The sequence below is a fragment of the Aythya ferina genome (assembly GCF_964211825.1).
Source record: "Aythya ferina genome assembly, chromosome: 12".
Classification (NCBI taxonomy): Eukaryota; Metazoa; Chordata; class Aves; order Anseriformes; family Anatidae; genus Aythya; species Aythya ferina.
In genome coordinates, this window is record NC_140308.1 from 12,289,400 (window position 1) to 12,311,690 (window position 22,291).

Consider the following 22,291-nt stretch of genomic DNA (forward strand, 5'->3'; position numbering starts at 1 on the left):
AGAAAAAAAAAAAGGAGCAGTTTATCACCAAGTTTGCAAGTTATAAAAACTCACTTCAGATCAAGATTCTTGTACTCAAACCTGCTTCTAAAGGTACCGTACCGAGCCGTACGTGTCTGCTGGCAGCCCCGAAGTCTGGAGCAGTGCGAGCCCCTGGCTGGGCTCCAGCAGCTCGAGCACACCGAGGCGATAAGCCAGCTCCTGCCAGGGAGAGCTGCTCCACCAGAGCAGAGTGACTCCCCCGACACCGCTTGCAGATTGCTTCTTGAAAAGGCAAAGCCAACCCAAGGCTGACAAATCAGCTGGGAATTAGCCAGCCAAGAGACCTCGTTCGGCTCTCCCAGGGTTTTTTAATTAACAGATAATGTGAAAGGCAAAAACCTATTTTAAGCCCTGAAGAAGGGAACGAGTGGCCCCATCAGCTCGGTTCGGGGACTGGAGAAAACACTTCCTATCCCTGACACTTCGGCTTGGAAAACAACTGATCACTTTCATCTGATTCCAAGCTTAATCTTAATTACTGCACACAAAGTAACGCCAGCTTTCCCCTCTTTTTGGGTTTCAATTTTCATGGAAAGGCAGATGGAGAGAAGTCTACCTACTACGGAAGAAGCATTATTCCCCATTTCCCAGCACGCTAAGAATTAAACGCCAGCAACATATCTTTGGGATCCGAGGTCCACAGCCAGGCTGTCCTACTGTTTGGCAGAGGGATTCCCTGGAGACAAAAGGCTACATTTCACTGCAAGCCATGGCACTTCGGTATCTCCCAACAAAACCCCCCTCTCCTTATGGAAATGAAAGAGTGGCGTATTTATGTGCTCGCTATGAAGTCACACGTCTTAATTGCTACGTGAAATTGGCTCAAACCATCCTGCTGCATCAACAATGCTGACACTTGACTCAGTTTATTTACCAACAGATTCCAATACTTCATTAAAGAGCAGGACGAGGAACAAAGCAGTCCTTGAAGTGGCTTTCAATACAAGTTTTAGCAGCGGAGGAGATTTACAGGTTGAGGCTCAGCCCCAACTGCTTCCAAAATTGCCCAAGTGGGTAAGAGAAGTGCCCCAAGCAGTGCGGCTCGCTGGGTAAAACTACCCAGCGTGGGGGGGAAGCCAGAAGGGGCTCCAGGGTTGTGCTCCAGAGCCACAAGGGCTCGCTGCAGAGCCCCGGTAATCTCAGGGAGCACCCCAGGACCCAGCCTGGCGTCTGCTGTGTTTGGCCATGTAAGCTGGGCTGATGGCTCCAGGCCTCTGCACCGCTCCAGGACACATCGGGGCTCAGTTCTGCTCCTAACACCTCCTCAGCCTCGGTTTTCCTGTAATACAAGGGCTCACTGGCTTTGGACAACGCTTCCAGATCTTCCTTTGGGGGTGTTTCCAAGGGGCGCAGATCCCCCGTGGCTGGGGTAGCACCAAGGCAAATAAATCACGCCCTGAATGTTTCATGTTAAGGGCTGGACGAAGGGGGGAGAACATCTCAGGGAGCTGTACAGCCTGGCAGCAAGCTCACAGGCCGCTTGCAGCCAAGGAATTTGCACCAAATGCAGAAAGCCTGCGAAGAGAACCGGCGGGTGACACTTGAAGACAAGAAAGGGAGCACGGCTGCGTTGAAGGAACCACACCAAGCAAGAGAAAGACACAACTGCATAGGGCAGCCCTGCCTCAGAGCTCTCCTCAGAAGCGAGCAACAGCTCCCCGAACCCAGAGGGCTTTTGTTCAGCCCACCAGAGACGGCCCCGGGGGTGCAGGGGGAGCTGCAGACCCCACCTGTCCCGGAGCAGGCCCGAGCTCAGCGCGCTCCCTGCGATCCGGGGCGGAGGCACTTGCTGAAGCGGAAATTGTCGAATGCGGAGGATTACATCAAAAAGCAAATGGAGAACTGGGCCGTCTGAATTTGCCGTGTTTGCAGGTTCCACCTTTCCCTGAGGTTAAGGAAGCGGTAGAGGATGATTTGCTTGCGTGCATTTCAAAGAGACATTAGCATTTTTCCTGCAAACTGCCCCGGCACCCATCTCATCTATGCTAACACCACGTAGGAACATGGAGCGGGGCTGGAACGCCCCAGCAGGTGCTGCCGAGTATGCCCCAGCCTGACTTTTCAGCTGATTTCTTGAAGATCAAGTTATTTTCCACCCCTAAATACAGGATTTCTTTTCCTGAGCTGCAAAGGTTGAAAATTCGCTTCCATTTAAAGTCAGTCTTTAGGGCAAAGCAGCAGTCAGATATTCTGTATATGGAACCAGTGTAAAGTTTAAGCCACCAACTCAAAATGGGCCACATTTGCCTCAAAAGCTTTCTAAGCCAGGCCACGTTTGTGCAGAAAATAAGCTCAGGTTGTGAACGGGAGTGGGAGGAAGGGGAGAGAGTTGAGGGATCAGGAGAAATCTGCAGACACAGCAAAGTCGGATGCCCCAGTTCTGGAAGCGTTTTCTGATACAATCACCAGCACCTGCTTTAACGCGCGAGCTGACAAAGACCCCCCAGAGAACAAACCCTGCGGCTGCCCGCCGAGGTGTGAGCTGGGATCCGAACGGGGCCAGCAGCACTTAGGAACTGGCTTGGTTGTTATTTATAGGGCGAGATAAGCACCGTCTGCAGTCACAGCAGCAAAAGGACCCCGACACGAGCTGGTGACTGAGGACCCAACGCGCCCACGGACCGAGCGCCTGCGAGAGGAAAGCGCTTTTGTAGGACTGAGCCCGGGACGTTTGCTTCACTTTGTAATTTTATCTCTGAATTATCTTATTATGATGTCTGTGAGGGTTTAAAGGGGCTAGATAAAGGGAGATGAATAACTCGTTTGGATCTCAAAGTAATCTAACGTAATTGAATAGATTAAACTTAAACACTATAGCTGGGACTGTAAGAAGAAATACTCCCAGTGCTAACGGGTACTTCAGCTGCCCTATGCCCTACACAGTTGTTTGGGGACTTTCTAATAATTTAGGGTTTTTTTCTTTTGTTGTGCAGACTCGGCTAAGTCTTTTTCATGGCAGTGCCACAGCTTGACACCATCAGAATCAGGCCACAAGCACACCGCTGATTTCAGCCAAATCCTCAGAAACGTTTAAATTGTCTCACTACAAACAAGCTCCACACGTGCCCCGGAGGGGTCCGGCACTGCTGAAATCCACAGCAGCAGCCAAGACTTGTCCTGCGGAGCGGCGAGAACATCGCACTTATTATCTCATCCACCAGCTGGACTTGGCTAATTTTAGGCAGAAGGGATGGGAACGCAGAACAAGCAGCCACGGGAGTCACAGGGGGAGCGTGCAGCCTGCCCTCCACCCCGCCAAGGTTTTCTGAGGCCCAGTCCTGTGCGAGCACGGAGTCCAGGCCAGCTTCAGCTCGCTCAGAAATGCCCTCACCCCGTACCTGCTGTGGGGCTGGCGCAGAACGCTTCATTCACGCTGCGGATCCCGCAGCACGCTCATTTACTGGCACGCATCCCCCAGGAGCTGCGGGTGGGCAGCGTGACCTCGTTTTGCTGCTCGTGGTTTTGGATGCTCAGACTGACGCACTCTTCACGACCAGAAACTTTGGAGCTGACCCGTCCGCCCCACCGAGCAGAAACCCTCGTGGCTGCAGAAGTATCAGAAATGCTCGGCAACAGCAGGCCTGCCTAATCGCACAATTACCATCCTTGGCGTGGGTGTAAACTAAAGCTTCCTATTAACCAACGGAGGCTTGGGCTCCCCCGTTAGGTCCCACTAAGGCCTCGGATCGAATGGGACTTTTGGACACCGCACAAGCTAACAACCGAGCAGCCCAAGAGGGGTGCCGCAGCGGCTGCTATCGCCCCACAGGGTCGGACATGCCCTGGCGAGGTGCAGCTGCACACTTCCAACCCTTCCGAGCATCCTCGTTCTGCTATTTAACCGGGTAATTTTCCTAGCCAGGGGTCCCGGTGAGGAGAGCTGCTGAACTGGAAGGGCGCGTTCCAGCCGCCCCCGCCACGCAGGCACTTCTCGATGCGATCCGCGCCTCTATCCAGCGACAGCTTCCAGGCTCAGCACAGCCAGGCAGAGCCAGCAGCGTGGCGGGGAGGCTGAGTGCTGCCTGCAGCCCGGTGCGAGAGGCAGAGACCCAGACCGACAGTTTAAGGTCTTCTGTACGGCCACAGCTCCAGCACGGAAGCCCAGGCATGGAGAAGGCTGAGCGGTACTTGCTTGAACCTGTCGTTTGACCTGAATTTCTCTGTGCCTCTGTGTTCCCACCTGAAAAATTAATATTAGCTCTCCCACTCAAGTTAAACAGCTCCTACTTGAAAGATAACCAAGGTGGCAGAAGCACGCCAGAGGGGAAAGGAGAGAGGGAAGGAGATGGTGGGGAATCCCTCAGCTCTGCAGTTCGCCTCTTGCACACCAGCTGCCAGCGTGCAGATTTGTTGATCTCAGGTCATGTCCTGTAGCTGGTACTTCACTGGGCCATCCTCTGCTCCTTCCTTGCACCACAGCTCCCTTCCTACAGGCACTGCTCAACCACGACAGACCTGCACAGCCGGCCAGCAGGTTCTCACACACACCTATATTGTGCATCCATAACTTGCACACGATGAATGCAACGGGTGGAGGTCACCAGCAAGCAGATTAACTGAAATTAAAAATCCCTTACGCCAGAACTCTTCTAAAAAAACGCAAATATGCAGACAACTGTTGAACAAAATACTACGTTAAAGCCAGCTCTGAGGGCGAAGCTAAGTTGGAGCCATGAAAAATGACAGCCTCCCTGCAGTTTGTGCTATGACCCCCACGCAGACCGGATTTGTCAGCAGTAGCTCCTGAGGATTTTGCTTTCTACCTGTTCCCAACCAGGTAGGCACACAAACACCCACCTGCTGTAACTTTAGGAGGTGATGCTCCAGGAACTGCCTGGGACTGCAGAGCGGTGGGCTCCGGGTTGCCCTCAGCAGGCCCCGAGGCCGATGGTCCAACCTCCAGCTCCTCCGTAATGGATTCCAGTGTTTTTAAGGCTCCAGTCTTGGACTTTTCCCCATCACAAAAACTTCCCTGGTTCTCCTCCCCTCCCTGCAAGTCCTGTGCTGCAACGCACTCTGGGTTCAGCACAGAGCTCGCTTCACTTCCATGACCTTGGTTTTCTGCCTGTCTTTGCTGTTCCTCGTGCTTCTCTCCGCACTGGAGGGTTTTGCATTGACTTGAGCTTTCTGCTTGTGCGTCAAGACCCACCGAAGGGTCACCGGTATCCAACTGCCCTGCCACCTCCTCACTCTCTGCTGACAGAGCAGCTGGGAGTAGCACGGCTTCTTCACCTTTCTTGTGCTGACAGGCAGAGACCTCTTGCTCTTTTCCATCTGCCAGGAGCCCACCCGCAGGAGCTCTGACAGAGCCGTAGCTGTGGCTGGTCTCATTCTCATTTACAGCCAGCGTTTGTTCAATCTCTTTGACTTCCTCAGAGCCTTCTCTTCTTCCCAGCTCTTCTTCATCTGCTTCTCCTTGGTTCATCTGTTCTGGAGGATTTAACGGAGAACTCGTACTCTCTTCCTGATCACCGCAGCAAGCATCTGTCACGCTCCCTGAAGGAGAGCCTCTCCCCACACCTACATCCGCACTCTCAGGCACAAGAGGCAACGCAGCAGCCTGGGCCGGTGCGATGCCTTCACCAACACCCTGGCAAGAAACCCCAGGATCTTCCTTCAGCGTGCAGCGTGGTCCCAAAAGCCCTGGGACAGACAGAGGAGAGGAATCCATCTGTGCCACCTCACTTTGACACTCTGCCAGTGGTTCTCCGTGTCCCTTCTGAATGCCCTCTTCAGCAGCAGCATCTAGCTTTGTTTCTGGGCTCTGCTCCAATACACCAACACCCGGCTTTCTGCTAGGACCATCGCCTTCCCCTTGCATATTTCCAGTAGAACCAGTCATCTGTGCTCTGCAGCTGGCAGCATCTCCGGCACACACGTCACTGTAGCTGCACAGCGCGTACCGCCAGTCGATGGAGTGCTCGCTGCAGGTCTCCTGCTCTGCAGGGGAGGAATCTTCTGCACCACAGGCAGGAGACGCAGCCGCAGGAGAGCTGTTCCCCATGCTTCCAGGGCCACCCGACAGCAGCTGACCTTCTGGAGACAGTTCCTCATGGGCCATCATCCTGTCGCTTTCCACAGGAGTTACATTTTTGAGAACTTCTGTAGAAGTCCTCAGAGCGTCCATCTGACAGCGCTCCTTTTGCATAAGTGCTGGCTGAATTAAGTTCTTGGAGTAGGTGCTGTCTTGAATGACAATAAACCTGTGCTTGCCTTTAGATGCATTCACTCGTGTCCTGGGCTGAGTCAGGTAACTTAAAGGCACTGACTGGGTTAAAGAGCCTGTCTGTGGCCCAAAGCAGGGCAGCGAAACCTCTGCAAGCTCAACGTACTCCCCTTCAATGTCACTTTTCAAGTCCTCTTCAGGCACAGCATTTGTACACACACCATTGACAAGAGATTCACCTAACTGTGGAGCTGGGCTGCTAACCAGGTTGTCCCTATTCGGACTTGGTTCCTGTAGACACTGAGATTCTAGGTCTGGTGAGCTGCACGCAGCATGGTCCATAGGGAGGCACAAAGCTGAAGGTTCCTCTGCCGTTTCTGGAGTGATGATATTATTTTCAATTACTTTTGGTTTGTTTATAAATTCAGGATTAACCACATCGTCCCAGGGAACACGAAATATCTTATCATCAGTGGTTAGTAAACAATTTTCCAGTGCTATACCCATCCGCCCTCCATTGATAGTGCTCAACCATTCCAGAGTGAAAATAGAGGTATAGGAGACTTCTGGAATCACGACTTCTTCTACATTATGCTTGTCCTTCGCCAAACATTTCAATACAATCCGCGGAGACTTCTTCAGATAGGGAACCACCTGCAGGTAGAAGTCACCAGGCTTCAGGATTCGCCAGTCAATGGAAGCCAGCTGGACTACGATCTTCTCGTGAATGCACAGGGGCCAGCCCTCGTGGCGAAACAGCAAGCCACAGTACTGAACCTAGGGGGAAACGAGAAAGAGCTGTCAGCATCAGGAACAAATCTCAGCTCAGGCTTTTGGACAGGAGAGCTCACGTTTCTCTTGTACAGCCCTGCTATAGCAATAGCATAGCTGAATTTAGGGTCTTTGGCGATTAGTGTACACAAGTTTTCCTTGGTAAGGTTTTCTTAAAGAACAGAAACAAGAGAAGCTACCAAGACAAACCAGAAGCTGAATAAGGACCAACCACCTGCCAGCAGCGCCAACCCTATTTTACAGCACAGAGAACCCCAAGGCAGAGAGGTCAGGAGTTCTCCCCTCCCGGTGCTCCAGCCCACAAAACCCCTTCTCTACCTCATTTCTGCCTCATTAAGAGCTGGATACACTGAGAAAGCGAGGAATCAGACCACAGAGCACCCCTAACCACGTGCTGTTAGCGAAAGGCAGGCTGACAGCAGCAAATTCAAAAACCAACGTCCTCAACTGAAAGCCATCCGCAGCCTTCCCAGAGCAGGTGGGAGAGCAGCCTGCACCGCTCCCAGTGCATCCACAGCGAGCTCCAGGTGGCACTGGGTACGCTGGAAACCAAGCTGCAACCCCCCAGGCATGGAAAGAGAAAGCAGGAGAAAGGAAGCAGCAAATCAGGAAAGCAGACTGGGATGACGAGGAGGGCAGCTGGAATTGTGTCCAGTTCACCACCAGCAGCCTTCACACGCAGATCAGTTCCCACACAAAGAGCAATTTCCCTCATCCTACCCGATAAGCCTTGATGTGGTTCTTTTGCAAAACTGAGCCGTGCAGCCCTGCACCTGCTGCTTCCCAGCGGGGTTGCTGACCCCAGGACTCTCAGCTGTGTTGTGTGTTCCTCCTACCCGTCCACTTAACACACATTTTGCACCTGCCCTCCTCGTCATCCAGGTACTGCTTCATGTCAGCGATGTTCTTCACTTCTAAGAACTCCCACCAGAAACTGAATCATCTTCAGATTTTAAAATCAATCACTATTTTGGTTCAGGTTAGCAATTCAGTATTTTTGTTACCAAAGAGCTAAGAGGCAATCTCTGCAGGTGGCTGCTAGGCACATACCTGCCCGGTTATGTTTTCTAATTTATAGTCGTGTTTTGGATGTTTCTTGTTAGAAGTCCTTTACATTTAGAAGTCCTGTTATAGGCATTCCATTAATTCCCTAGACCCACAACAGGTTGGCCAACGTCCCATTTACTCTTAAACACGGGCCCAGTGCTATTACTCTTTCAGCTTTCTAGAAATCCTTCCTCGTTCCCAAGCAGGGCAGCACTCAGGGCAGCCTATGCCCCACCACTTCTTTTTTTTTTTTTTTTTTTTTTATAATTTTAAATAAAAGTAAGGTCTCTGAGCATCAAGCAAGACACACGTCAGACAATTCCCAACCGAGTAAAATAACTGCAGTTTCATGGCTGAACTGACTTGACTCGATTATTTACAGCTTTATCACAACTTCAAAAAATAAAATTACTGCTTTGAACTCGATTCCATTGGGGTAAAGTAGGGCTTAAATCAAGCCATGACATAAGCAATCATTCATTTTCAGTTCCATGATTAATTTCATCCTTCTCTGACATGACAAGGTTTCAGAAAGGACTCCCCTCTACAGGATGTGATCCTTAAATTAGAAAGCTGACACCTAGAAACCCATCCATGTTAGTATTGGCAGCACTGACTTCAGACATTTTATCTTGTTCTTCTTACAGGGTCACATGGAAGTCCTGACAAAGGAAGCTATTTATAAAAATGCTGTATTCCGCAGGCCAGACAGATTAAAGAAAAATACTTTAATTCAAATAATTTGCCATACAGCAAAGAGGCCACAGAACTGGAAGGAACCTCCAGGATGGATCCTCACACACATCAAAACAACAGGTAATGGCATCAATTACTTCCTGTGTTCAGCCAGACGGGTTTCTTATCCTCACTGCACCTGCTCAACTCTTCAGATTTGGTAATTCCTCCTCCTCATCCCCACAGCTTGTTCCCCTGATGAATTCTCATCACTTAAAATTATTAAGTAATGTCACATCACCTTAACACATCTCCCTTGATCATCTCTTTGGCCTGCCTGAAGCGCCTCCTTGGTGATGCCGTTTTAACACTTCTTTGTTCCACTGTTTAATTGTGCAAAGCCTTGCAAAACACCGGGTACAATGGCAGCAACACTTCCCAACTGGGCTAGAAGCACTTCGCTCCTTAAAGCTAAGCTCAAGTTCGTCCTCCCCTCATGCCCCTTCGGTAACCCAGTCACCTGCTGGTTTTTCTTCCCAAATTGATGAACCCCAGATCACAACAGGAATTCTGTCTCTGGTTTTGTCGAGGCGCGTGCCTGCCCTCTGACTCTCCCATTATACAAACTCCAGCACGGAGTTTCAGACCTCATCTTGTGTAACACATTTATCCTCCTCCTCCTGTTATTGCTCATTTCTCCCAGCCTCGTTTCATCACAAATTTGTCATCTCCATACTCTTACTTTTTATGCCAAGGTCATGGATGAGCCGTAATACGCGTCTCATGACTCCTGCCTCCAACTCAGCTTTCACTGCAGTACACGCATCCTTCCTTTCACCAGCTTGCTGCCCATCTTGCAATGCTTGCACAAGCCTCCATCCCTTTGACACAGTAATTAATTTTCCAGATGACTCCATAATAAATCCTTTAAGGAAGAGATTAAACAACCAAACTTTTCTCTCTAGACAAAGGCTGTTTGATGGAAAAGGCTGGTCTTAACGCTACCTGCCATGGAACAAACCACATGAAAAAATGTTATCTGATTTCTAAAGGGTCAGTTAATTCCTTCACGCTCAGTGACTGCTGCTGTTGCATGCTCATCTTGTTCTCTGTGCTTTGTTACTAGCCCTGCCTTAACAGGTTCAATAAAAATCCCTGTTCTAAGCTTTATGTGCTAACTTCTTCCATATTCCACAAGGGAGATCAGCCAGTCCTTTTTCTTCAACTTACTCCTATCTGGAAACATTTCAGTCATGGCAGCTTTACCTCTGTTCTCTCAGTGCAACCAACTGTCCTATTGCTGTACCCACATACCGTGTTACTACAAAATAAAAACCAAAATAAGACTTGGTTTAGTCTGGAGGATTGTCTTAATATTAGTTTTATATCCTAACCTTGAACACCAAGCAGATCTGCCTCCCTTTCTTTTCCCTATTAAATTGATTTTAATAAAAACCCTACAACTTAACATATTTTGCCTGCACTTCCCTCCAAATCAAGTGGAGCTGAGCTTTGCAGTCCTACATCCTCATGCCTTCTGATCTCCCAGACAGGTATCTCCACCAGTCCCTTTCTTATACAGCATGGTTGAATTCTGCAAATCAAGACCTCCTCTAACACCACACAGTTTCCAGAGGTTGTTGCTGGCTTCAGAAATTCTCAGGCAGTACATAATTCCCTCACTTTTCCATCAAGCTCAAGACTCACACAACACCTCAGCCAACGAGCTTCTCTCTCCTACAGAAGTGCCAAGTGTTTTGTTCATCAGATTTTAAGCAAAAAAAAATGATCTGCAGTTTTCCAGAAGAGACTACAGATTCGCACACTGCACCACATCAACCCTCCTGCCATCAGAATGTTTCCTACTGGGTACGTTAATGCCATCTGGGGTGGGGAAGCAGACAAAAAAAAGATCAGTTCTCAAACTATTACAAATAGTTTATACACGTGAAAAGCAAGAGGTTCATTGGCAGCATGAACATAAAGCTGGATCCCATCTGCACCTACCTGACACAAAGAATTTCTGTTATAACCTGGATGCAGAGTAACCTATTTGGGGGCCGTTTGCCCATTAAGAAATGTGACAACCCCACTGCTAAGATGACCTGCATGCCTGCTGACAAACAAGCGGAAGAAATCTCAGCAGTAAAATCACCAAACCCAAAACGCAGAGCTCTCAGAACTTCCTGACAAACCTGCAAAGCTACCACCCAACCTGCAGCAAGAGCTAGATTAACACCCAAGCAGGAATGTAAGTCCTTCCACTGCCTAAACGTTTCAGAGGCTCAGAGCTTTAGAAGTGGCGCATCCTCATGCTCCTGCTCCAAAAAGCACCTTCAAAGAGATTACACAAAGAGGCTTATTTCAGTTGTTTTAACATTTCACTTTGAGGCTCAAGTACTTGCTCGTCTCGTGTCCACTGCCAGAGCCAACCCAGGCTGGGCAGAGGAGTGCCAAGGCCTGACTCTATGCTGCCTTTTAGAAAAAGGAAAAAAAAAAAAAAAAACAGGAAAAAGGATGCTGCTTTTTAGGAAACAGCTGGTAAACAAAGACAAAGATGTTGCAAAGGTCCTTTTAGCCCAGGATGTCATCTGAAGACCCATAACAAAACCTGTTTTTTAAGCAGGGAAGGGCCCTTTGGCACTGCCCTGCACACCCTCGCTTCCCCAGCCCCTGGGGTCACACACTGCTGGGTTTGTTATGCCCACCAGAAGCCCACGAAGACATCTAATATTTCACGAAGCCACTCACATTTTTGTCACTGAGGAAGAGATGCAGGTCTCTCAGTATTTCCTGCAGCAGCCATTCAGGCAGCAGTTATTTTTTTGCCCTTCAGTGTGCTGAGGCAAAGCTCACAGGGGCATGCTGAATGAAAACTAAGGAGGGAACGCCGCTTTTGTTTACACTGGAAAAGGCAGAGAGAACTTTTAAAGAACAAGTAGTAAGAAACGGCCCTGAGAGTTGAGACAGCAAGGAGTTTGGGGGAGAACAGGCCCGCAAGACGCAAGAAATAAGTTTCAGTAATAAAAACTCAAAGGGAAAGGGAAGTATAAAGGGAAATATGAAGGGCCCTGCTCTAAAGGCAGCACAAGGTACCTCGAGCTCCCCTCGCTCTCCCTGCAACACCAGCTCTGAAACACAAAATCGTCAGTTAGGGCCAGGGGGCTCACAGCCCCTGAGCCCCCACAGCACCCCCTGAGCCCTCACAGCCCCCCCTGAGGCCCCACAGCACCCCCCGAGCCCTCACCTCGCCTGCCCCAGGCCCCCTCAGGCCCCGCCGCCCTCACAGCCTCGCCTCAGCCCTCCCGCCCCAGGGCCGCCCGCCCCCGTCCCACCACCTCATGCCCATCAAGGCATCTCCGCGCTCCTATTGGCTGCCGCAGACCTCAGCTCTCCTCCCATTGGCTGTTGGGCAGGCCGAGGCCCGCCCACCGCCACTACCACCACCACCACCACCCCAGCCCCACATGGCTTCCCCCTGAGGGCGGCCATGGCCTGAGGCAGGTGAGGGCTCCAGCCCCAGCCCCAGTGCTGGCCCCAGCCCTGCCACCAACCCCTCCATCCCCAAAAAACGGGGGCACACCACCATTCTCCCTGCCCAGTGACCCTGTAAGGGGGGCAGGCAGGGGAAAGCTGTGAACCATCCTGCAGTAATCACTAGTCAACACAAACCCCAAACCTCATTTCTTACAGTGAACGCCACACTGTGCGTCACGGCATTAAAAACAGCAGCTGTGCAGACACCTTGGGAGGAATCCCTGTTCTAATGAACGCAGTTCATTACCAAAATGCGCATACACACAGCTTGTGGGACGATCCAACCCCAGCTCCCATGCTTTGTTACCTGGATCCATCAAATGCTATGGGTGTTCTCCTCAGCACTTCACCTCTTTCAGATAAATAAAGCATCTGAGGATTTCAGCTCATACTTATTTTTCCTCCTCCCAAAAGTCCCCTGCTATGAGGAGGTCTATCAAAAACCTGGCCACATCCACCTTCTACACTCAAACATAAAAAAGCTAGAACAAACCCTAGGCGTAGGGTGGTGGTGTTCCCCCCGCCCTTTTCTTTTCTTTTTTAATCACGCAAGCTTTGAGCCAAGTTTGTGATGGAGGCATTTGACTCATCGTTTCTAACATTTAAGCCTCCCGACAGTAAAGCCCATTAATCTTGGGCTCGCTCTGGCAGTAAGCGTAACGTGACTCCTCGGGGCTACCGAGCCTTGCGACCGTTCCAGCAACCATCAAAGGGGAGCCAGGCTTCTGGGAAAAACACCGACTGGCAGCACTTCGCCCCACGCATCCTCCTGCCAGCGTCCTCCTGCCAGCTTCATCCCCACAGCCAGGGAACGGCTGGGGTCAGAAGCCACCCGCTTCAACCCTACGCAGCAAACAGGGAGGCTTAGGCTGTGCTAAGTCTCCCAAAAGCCTCCCATTTAGTGTTTCAGGTTACGGAAAGCAAGGGCAGCACTCCACATCTGATCTTGGCAAGGTTAACTTTCAATAACAATTTCTCAGCTCTTTCCAAATTGTCTGCCTTGCCCTCCTCCCGCCTAGGCTGCCGCACGCATGCAAGCACTTTTTGCCAGGCGTTTTACATACTCGAGCAGAAAGAAGGCTCTGAAGCAAAGCCCTAGCAGGCCTTAGAGAGCGGGATATACTCACACAGGCATCCTGCTGAATGCACTGCAGGATGTGCTTGGCTGGGATCAGGAAGTCTATGAGGTAGCGCAGTCCATCCCCACGGTACGTCTTCTCCACCACATCAAAAACTTGGCACAGCACAGTGGCTGCGGTAGCCTCGAACGGAGGGTAGAGCGCCGATAACGTACTCTGAATGCAACCGTCCAGCGACTCCGAGTCCTGCCAAGAGAGGAAGCGTTAGTGGTGCCACGGCGCGGTACGCCCCGGCCAGCCCTACACCAGGAGCACAGCCACCTCCCAGCGCAGGAGTAGAGAGGATCAAAAGGAGCAAGCTGCCGTCCCTTCTGGTTTCTTTTGGCACCGGCGATTCCAGAAGGGAATTAAAAAAAAATAATAAAAAAAAAACTCTCCCAAAAAGTGAGCGAAGCGCTCGCAGAGCGCTGCGCGCAGAGGCGAGATTTCCCTGCTTTTGCTTACGCAGCAAGTCCTTCTGGCTGGGCTGGGTGGGGCTGCTATTAAACCATTACCGCAGCACGTGAGTGCGTGCGAGCGAGCGCGAGTCTCATGGGGCGCGCGGATCGGCAGCCCCGCGCTTCAGGCACCCGGGGCTGGAAGTGCCGCCGGCGCTCAGGTGCGTTACAGCCCGGCCTGACGGCCCTCCGCAGCCCAAGGAGGGATGCAGGGGCACCGTTTGTGCTGACGCTCCTCAGCGAGCTGTGATCTGAAGGCTGATGCCAGAGTAAAAACCACTCACCTGTGTAATTCCTCCTTTTTTAAGAGTTACTCTCATGAAAGGCTCACTCCAGGAGCTTTCTGCAGTGAGAGATGCCTCACAAGAGGATCTACGAGTTTGCCTTTAGGGCCCGAGTGGGCACATGGATGCCCCCTTCCTGCTCAGGGATCAGAGGGGACGGCTTCACGGCTTCCACCGTTGTTCTGGAGAGCCTGCCCGCCACAGCCTGCCCGCAGTGTCAGAACCGATTCCAGTGCCAGAGGCCAAATTCTGCTCTGCTGCATGGGTGCAAGGCCGGAGAGCTTGCCAAAAAATAAAACAACCCGCACACATCTGCGGAGAGGAGCGAGATCCCTCCCTGCCTCTCTGTTGTAGAGGAGACCCCTCTGGCTAACCTAAAGCCAGTGGGAGTGAGTTTTGTTACAAAACCAAATGAAAGTTTACTCAGGTGTCTGGCCAGATTCTCGTCTGATATAAATCCACCTCCTTTCACTAGAGACAACGCAAGCATTCGAGCCTCTGGCCCAGAAGCCTCCAGCCTCCTGTAGAACAGGAACAGCTGCATGGACATGCCTGAAAACATACCTCAGTCCCACAGCAAGATTTGGAGAGAAAGTTAAACAAAGCAGTGCCACAGCAGCTCGTGCTGCCACCGGGGAACAGTGGGATGGATGGATCAGGAGGAAGGAAACCCTTTCACTTCTTCCTCTCCAAGGGCTCCATCCCTCCAGGCACCGGCTTGAGAAACTGCAGCAGCCCCAGAGCAAGGAAGCTGAAGGGAGCTGCAGCCACAGCAGAGAGGATGCTCCTCACACAAACCTTCCCATTTTTCCCAGCTGCCCAGCTCAACGACCCTTAAATTCCTCATTTAGAGGGCTGGGTGCTTTACCATCCAGGCAATGCCTCCACAATCCCTCCCTGCCCCAAACTTGGCGAACGTGGGTGACAGCAAACCACGAACCGCCCGTGGCACCGCTTCATTCTTTTTTCTGCTCCTTCTCCTGATGTCAGCACCAAGCAAGGCTAAATGGCAGCGAGCAAGCACCTGAAGTGTTCGCAACCAGCCGCCTCCTGCAATCCCCCTCCAGGTCAGCGTAACCAGATAAACAGAGGGGAAGGAACTATTTTTCATATTCTTAACCCAAGGACTCAAAAAGCAGGAGCCCTGTGTGCACGCTGACAAGCGTTGAATGCTCGGGCTGAGGGTTTAGCCCCAGTACTAAACAGCAGGAGGTTGTTTTAAACAAGCTTCCTTCCACCCAGAAAAGAGCGATTTAAAACCCCAACTTTCATTCTCTTAATTGAAATGGAAAGCCTGGAAGTCCCCAGGCACTTCCTTCACTGCAGGGATGAGGCTGCAGAGAAAATCTTCCCTGAGACATCGCGGAGCTCAAGAGGAATCTGCCCGAGCTGATGGTCAGCAGCCTGCTCTCTGCAGAGTTCTGGTCCAGAACCATCCCCACGCAAGGTGCGAGGGGAAACCAGCATTTGGGAAGCACAGAAGAAGGGCAAGCAGTCTGGTAGGAGCTGTGGGATGCTCCATGCAGACAGCTTAAATTGAAGCGTTCCCTTTACACGTTATCCTGGACCTGCTAAAAAAAGGCACAGAGGGGCCCGTAGGGTAGGGAAACAGGCACCCAGCCCAACGCAAAGCCTCTCCCACCTGGACATCCACCTCACCTTGCTAAATATTGAGGTGCAGCGCCCTGTGCCTGGTGTCATTGCTCCCCTGTGCTCTCGAGAAATGACAGAGGCTAAGCACAGGCAGCCGAAGGCGAGCACAGCCCCGGTAACCTCTGTTGCACCAGGCAAAGACCTGTCCCAGCAAGCGTCTGTGCCCCTGCAGATAAAACTCGTCTTCACCCAGCTCCAAAGAGCCCAGCCGAGGCCTCGTGCAGCATCGCAGCCGCGTTACTGCTGGTAGGAGCTGAAAAAAATTTCCACCTGACCCTCTGCTGTACACAGAGTCAAAATCTCAGCCAAAACCAGCTGGGGGCGGGGGGGGGAGGTCTGTGCCGCCTTCTGCCCCATCCCTCTCGCAGAATTCTTTCAGATAATAATCCCCCCACACACAACGAATTTCGTTTGCTGTTGCAAATAAAACAAAGAAGGAAAAATATTTGCACATGAGTCAGTGCATTGCTCTCAGGTTCTCGCACCATTCCTGCTGCCTGAGCGAAGCCTGCACAGGACAATTATTAACATTGGCACCGAATCAAAAATCCTTTATAAGGTTAAAATAAACCAAGTCGCATATCACCCCTTCCTTTGGTGAAATACAGGATAAGCACAGCCTGTAGCCACTGTAAAGAGGTTTTACATCTCTCTAGCTGTGCTGCACCGTGAAGCCATGGTCCCTGTGCAGGCTTTAAAGGGACAGAGAGGTGATGCAGAGGTGATGCAGGCTTCTGAGGCTGCCGAGGGAGCTGTGGGAACGACCTCGCTGGGGTGCACCTGCAGGGCCTGCGGCTACACACCCCAAGGATCTGGGGTTTGGAGGCACGGGGAGCTTGGATGAACCAGCAGGAGAAGGGGACAGCATCCAGCACTGCAAGAAATGTGAAGTCTACAGCCCGGCTGATCCACGAGCTGCATCCCTCGTGCCACGCAGGGGACGCAACCACCCCGCGGGTGCAATTTCTGCAACCCAAAATAATGGGGCCAGGGTACTGAGAGGAGGGGAGCTAGCTAAACCCAGCAAGGATCCACGGAGAGGGCACTGCTGCCACAGCTCACTGCTACTCCTGCCCACGCCTGGAGAGCTGGCAAAGCCCAGGAGGGGCCCTCCTGGAGAACGCAGCCCCCCAGCAGCATTGCCACATCCTCCTCCTGGTGGGGAACGGGACACTTGCTCCTTTTCAGCCACCCGGCACAAACGCAAACAGGAGCGCTTTCCAAGCGAGCCAGAGAGCATCTGCCCAAGGAAAAAAAAAAAAAAAAAAAAAAGGGTCTCGGGACTCAAACGCTTCTTTGTAAATAGCACAGGAGCCCCATGAACTCCCGCATGCTGCCACCACACGCTCGCCACACCTCCCAAAAAGAGAAACAGGCTTTTAAAATAACTCCTCCATAAATCAAAGCGCTAAATAAAGCCCAGGTTAAGGTCACGTCCGGCCACAGCAGCTTTCACCGTGCCGCAGCTGGGAGCCGGCTGTCGGTGCGGGGCTGGCGGGCGGCAAGGGAGAGGAGAAGGCGGCGTGGTCCCACCTGGGAGGGCAGGGGGAGCCCAGGAGGGCTTCACGAGTGGCAAAGGGGTAGAAACGAGTGGGGTGGGACAGGTTTTCCCTCCTCTCCACGGTGTAACAGGAGCCACGGGTGCTGTGAAATGAACAGAGGGATGGAGACGGTCGTGGCAAAGCTCTGCTCGGCCCTACGTGCCCTGTTCCCCAGCTGGAGCCGCAGCGAGGAGCAGGAGGCAGGGCAGAGGGGAGGCAAGGAGGGCCTGGCAGCAGCCCCAGCACAGGACAAAGAAGCAGGCAGCAGGAAAAGGAGCCGGGGATCAGTCACAGCCCTGCTCCGGGGACCCACCTACCTCCTCTAGGGCGAGCAGCCGCTGCAGCATGGGCGAGGAGCCTGCCAGGAGGCAAACAAGGAGCTCCTCGGCCCTTTCTAGGTGCACTCATCTAAATTTCTGCCTGCCTCCGTGGGCAGGCAGCGTGTTACATAGCTGCTTGGATGATTGGGAAGCCCTGCCATGCTGCATTTCCTTCTGACTCAAGTTACTCCTCTTTGGGACCTGCCGCTCAGCGGTTACGGCTGGATGCTGGAGACCCCCCTGCAGGTTTGGAGAAGGAGGCAGCCTGCCCGGGGAGCGGAGAGAAAATCCCCAAGGCTACAGCCCAGGCACATGCCTGGGACCTCAGCCCAGCGCGGGGAAGGGCTGCAGCGCTCCCTGCGATTCACTCGACCACCGTGGCTGGAAGGAAGCATCGCGCTCAAGCACAGCTGTCTGCAAAACGCTGAGTCTTGGTCAAGGACAACAGGAAGAAGAGGCACAAATCTTCCTCGCTGACAGCCCAGATGCTGTCCGAAGGCTCCTAAAAGCTATCAGCAGGGTGAGGCCACACTGCTTGACGAGCCCAAGGCTTCGGGCAGGCGACGCTCCCTTCTAGCAGGCAGGAGCAGCCCATGCAATGTGCTGAGGGCTCGTCTCACAGCAGGAATTTAGCCCAGGGACATGCAGCTCTGCCCTGAGAAACACCTCCTAACGCCCCACCTGAGCAGCCCAGGAGGGAATTAAACATCCCACCGTGCCGTGGATGAACCCAGCAGTGCCTGGCCTGGCAGGGCGAGGAGCAACCTGGGGAGGAAAACCCAGGTCCTAGGAAACCCAACAGCTCCTGCAAAGGTGTGGGGAGGAGATGATCCAACACTCCCAGACCCCAGAACTGGAAAGGAGAAGTAATAGAAAACTGGGAAGAGGCACAGCTCCGAGTGCTCGCAGGGCAGTGCCTGCCCGTGGCCCCCAGCCAGATTTTGGGGACTGGGGGAAAGGAGCACGGGGCAGGCGCTGAGCCCGTCCCGCCGCCAGCACGGGGCTGGGGCTGCCGTGCTGCGCCGCTTGGCTGGGGCTGCTCGGCTCTCAGCTGACGTGAGAAACCTCATTTCCAGTAAAAACAGACCTCTGGGCTTTCTTCCGTGAACCCTTTCCACTTTCCGACACCGAGCCTGAAGCTAGGCTGCTTTTCCTTTGAAAAGACAAAAAAAAAAAAGAGAGAGAGAAAGAGAGACGTTTCTCTGATCAAAAAGGTCCCTGGCTAAAAGCTAGGGCTTGTTTTTCTGACAAAATTTGAGATTTCCCACTCTGTTCCTGCAGGGAGGAGAACCCTCCCATCCCCGTTTCCTGAGCCGCTCTAATCGCGGCGGCAATGAGTTCAAGAGAGAAAAATCTTCCCAGAACAAGTGCCAGCTCCCCCCTCGGCTGCTCGCTGCGAGGCTCGGGGAGGGGGAAGGCTGGGAGGAGGGCGCCTGGCCCCGGCACCCCGCCTGCCTCGGGACGTTTTGGCTAAAATAACGCGCAATTTGGTCAACCCTGCGGCTCCAGAGGTGGGCACGCACACCGCCTTCCTGCGAGATGACCGTGGGCGGCTCTACCTGCTTTTTGGGCTATTTTTTTTTTAGGGTTTTTTGGGGAGAAAAAGTGCAGCACCCAGAACACTTGTGGCCTCACCCAGGCCGGCCTCGCTCGCAAGCTGTGCCTCCAGCAGCCCCGGCAGCCTCGCAGGGAGTGGTGCGAGGAATCGTTTCCAGATGCCTCCCCCCGTTCCCCGGCCCTTCTCGCGGCAGCCAAAGCAGCTCCTACTGGGCAGCGCGCGGGATTATCATTCCAGGCGCTGCAGGAAAACAAGCGCTTGGAAGCGATTAACTCATGATCTCTCGTTTAATTAAACAAAAGGGGAAAAATGATGTATTTGCTTTTCAGCTCCGAGGCCCTGCTTCTGCGCATGCTGGAGGTCCGGGCGTGCTCAGCGCGTGAAAAGGCAGGGCCAGAGCCGGGCCAAAGCCCTCCAAGCCCAGGGCTGGATGGTTTGCACCCAGGGGGACATCCCAGGTTGCTGTGAAAGCACAGCACGACCTCCTGCAAGCCTCAGGCTTTGGATTTTACATTTGTCCCCAAGGGGACTCGGACCCACGGAGACCCTTGCTGGCACGGCGAGGTTTCTGCTCTCCCAGCCATCTCCAGCCCTGCTCCCCGAAACAAAGAGCATCGCACGTGGTCAGGCAGCACCCAGCACCTCTTCCACCAGGGCTCTGCGCTCACGTTCCTCCTCTCTACCCTTCCTTTTAGCTCTTTTAGGTTCTCTGGAGCAGGGCCTGCGGCTTTCTCGTCTGTCCTCGCAACACCCAACACATCAGGAGAGCTGCTGACAACTGCTGAACAGATTAGGGAGGCCAAAGCGGGGATGAAAGGCAGACCCACAACCCGAGAAGGTCCTCTTAAAAGAGGAGAGGAGCAGCACTGGGAAATGGAGATTCACTTTTCCTTGCAGGGATGTTTCGCACCCTGAACTGAAGCTCGCAGCAAACGGAGCAACAGGCAGGTCTTATCCAGAGCCCCTGCTCCCAAAGGCCTGCTGCCTTCCATTAGCCATGGATTGGGGCAATATAGATGCTTGAAGGGCATCTGAAAGACCAGACCAAAGGCCTGTCCTCACACAGACGTGCTCCAGCTGAAGGAAGAGCCCACAAATGGGTGAGAAGGGCTGCGCAGACACCAGCGTCCTACAGCTGGGAACCAGCTTATTTTGGTTTAGTTTAATCAAGAGATTAAATCCTTAATCTGAAATAACTGTCTAAGCACAGATTTTTTTTTTCTTTTTCTAATATCATTGGCATAGCTAACCATGCAATTAATTACCAAAGCTGTAATCAGCAAAATACGAAGCCTTGGGCGCTCCCCAAACACCCTTCCCAGCAACAGACTCACGCTGGAAGAGCGCAAGGGCTTGGTGGCCGTGGCTGTGTTTGTCCTCGAGGTCCCCAGGACAGCTCTGGCTCCCCCAGCACCACGTGCCTCGCTCCCCGCTCCTACCACGGACTCGGACACCAGGGCAGGATAAGGCTTGCTAAATCCTGTCGGATATCGCAGACCGAGCCAAGAATTTCCACTTCTCCATAAGGACAAAGGCGCATTACGACAGACTTACAACAGGCTCCCTTTTCTTACTGGGCTCGTCATGCAAACGCTCTAAAAATCATTCTCCGTGCCACCCAACAGAAGAAATTGCTTCAGCTCGCTCATCTGATCTTATTCGCTCTGCTCTCAGCTTCAGGGGTTGGCATCGGGTTGGCAAAATGACCTGAGCAGCAGTGTCCTTACCGTGTCCGACTCCTACCCGATATCTGCTGTAGGCAGAAGGAAAGATTTGGTTATCCAGCCACAACGTCCACCAAGCAAGCTCTCGGCCAAGCAGGTCAGCTCGCTTCGACACCTTTCAGGCAGGGGCACGAGACCAGAACCAACACCTCGCGTTCAGGCGCCCATCTGGGAGCATCTCACGACAGACGGGCAGCCTCCTGCGCTCCGAGAGAAAACGATAATCCTTCAGCAGGACAGCTGAAGAGTGCCAGAAACGCTCTTCACAGGGTCTCCATTTAGGTTATTGCTTCTCTGCCAGCCTCGCAAATGCTCTGAGCACGGGGCCACTGCCAGATCCCATCATCCAGATCCCACCCCTCCCCTGCAAGGTGCACGAGCTCCCGGGACAGGCTCCCGAGGGCAGATTTTGCACCTCTTGCAACCTCCGTAACTGAGGGTGGATGCCCCCAAGAAAAGAACACGTTGCAGTTAAAAGCTCCCAGACCCAACGTGGGAGCTAGGTAACGCTCTACGGCCCCAGCATCCCCTAACAGATGAGCCACAGATCATTTTGGCTTTAAACAGCCTGCCTGACCATGTGCACGTGAAACGTGAGTCCTGCTGCATCGAGGGGGAAAGGAAAGCGCTCCAAAGCGCCGGAGCAGCGATTCCAGGAGGGGCTGGCTCTTTGTGGGAGAAAACAGTAAGCGTCCCTACACGTCCCCAACGTGGGGAGGCAGCTGGCAGTCCAGACACCAGCTCAGGTGCCCTCGGCTTTGAGGAAGGAGCAGCCAGAAGGACAGGAGGGCAGCGCAGGTGGCTGTGGCCGTGCCAGCTCTGCCCCGGGCACCACAAGGAGCGTGGATAAATTTCCTCTGAGACTCTCAGAGCTGGCTGGGGAAAGGACACAGGCACTCGGTCGTGTGCTGAAGCCCTCCTGCCTGCGAGCAGCCAAGCCCTGGTGAAAACATTTCCCCTATACTCAGATAAAGCCCTAAATGAGCGCCTCCCGGAGAGCTAAGTACATCAGTCATAAATTCAGCGCACTGCTTTTACTAAACTCCTGAGTTAGAAAGGAGTAAACACAGGCCTTTTAAGCTACTCCCTTTATAGCTCTCTTTTTTTTTTTTTTTTCCAAACAGAAAACAGTCTCACGTGTCCCATTATTTCCATACATATCAAAGGAGGGTGGAGATTTAACTAGAGATTTCTAAAAGACATCTTTGTGCACAGAAGGGATGTATGCCAAAACGTGGGTGGTTATAAGCCCAAACACAAAGGAGAATACATCCACAGGCATTTTTCCCCTTGATCCATTAACGGGTCTGCATACCAGCCTCCTGAGCGTATGAGAGGGACCTTGTTCAAAAGGTAAATGTATTCAGAAAGATGAC

General features: G+C 52.7%; 1 protein-coding gene across 5 annotated transcripts in view; it reads right to left on the reverse strand.

The window, feature by feature from the left end:
- The window catches only part of PLEKHG4 (pleckstrin homology and RhoGEF domain containing G4), an 83,769-nt gene that overhangs the window by 51,656 nt on the left and 9,822 nt on the right, over positions 1-22,291 (reverse strand). For 4 of the 5 annotated variants that reach the window (XM_084533725.1, XM_084533722.1, XM_084533724.1 and 1 more), the window contains exons 2-3: positions 13,387-13,584; positions 4,840-6,985 (exon numbers count right to left, since the gene is read on the reverse strand). In XM_084533725.1, coding sequence (XP_084389851.1) covers positions 4,840-6,985; positions 13,387-13,584 — 2,344 coding nt within the window. Of the gene's footprint in view, positions 1-4,839; positions 6,986-13,386; positions 13,585-14,119; positions 14,171-22,291 lie in introns of those variants that run through there. The other variant, XM_084533723.1, reaches the window with a different exon arrangement.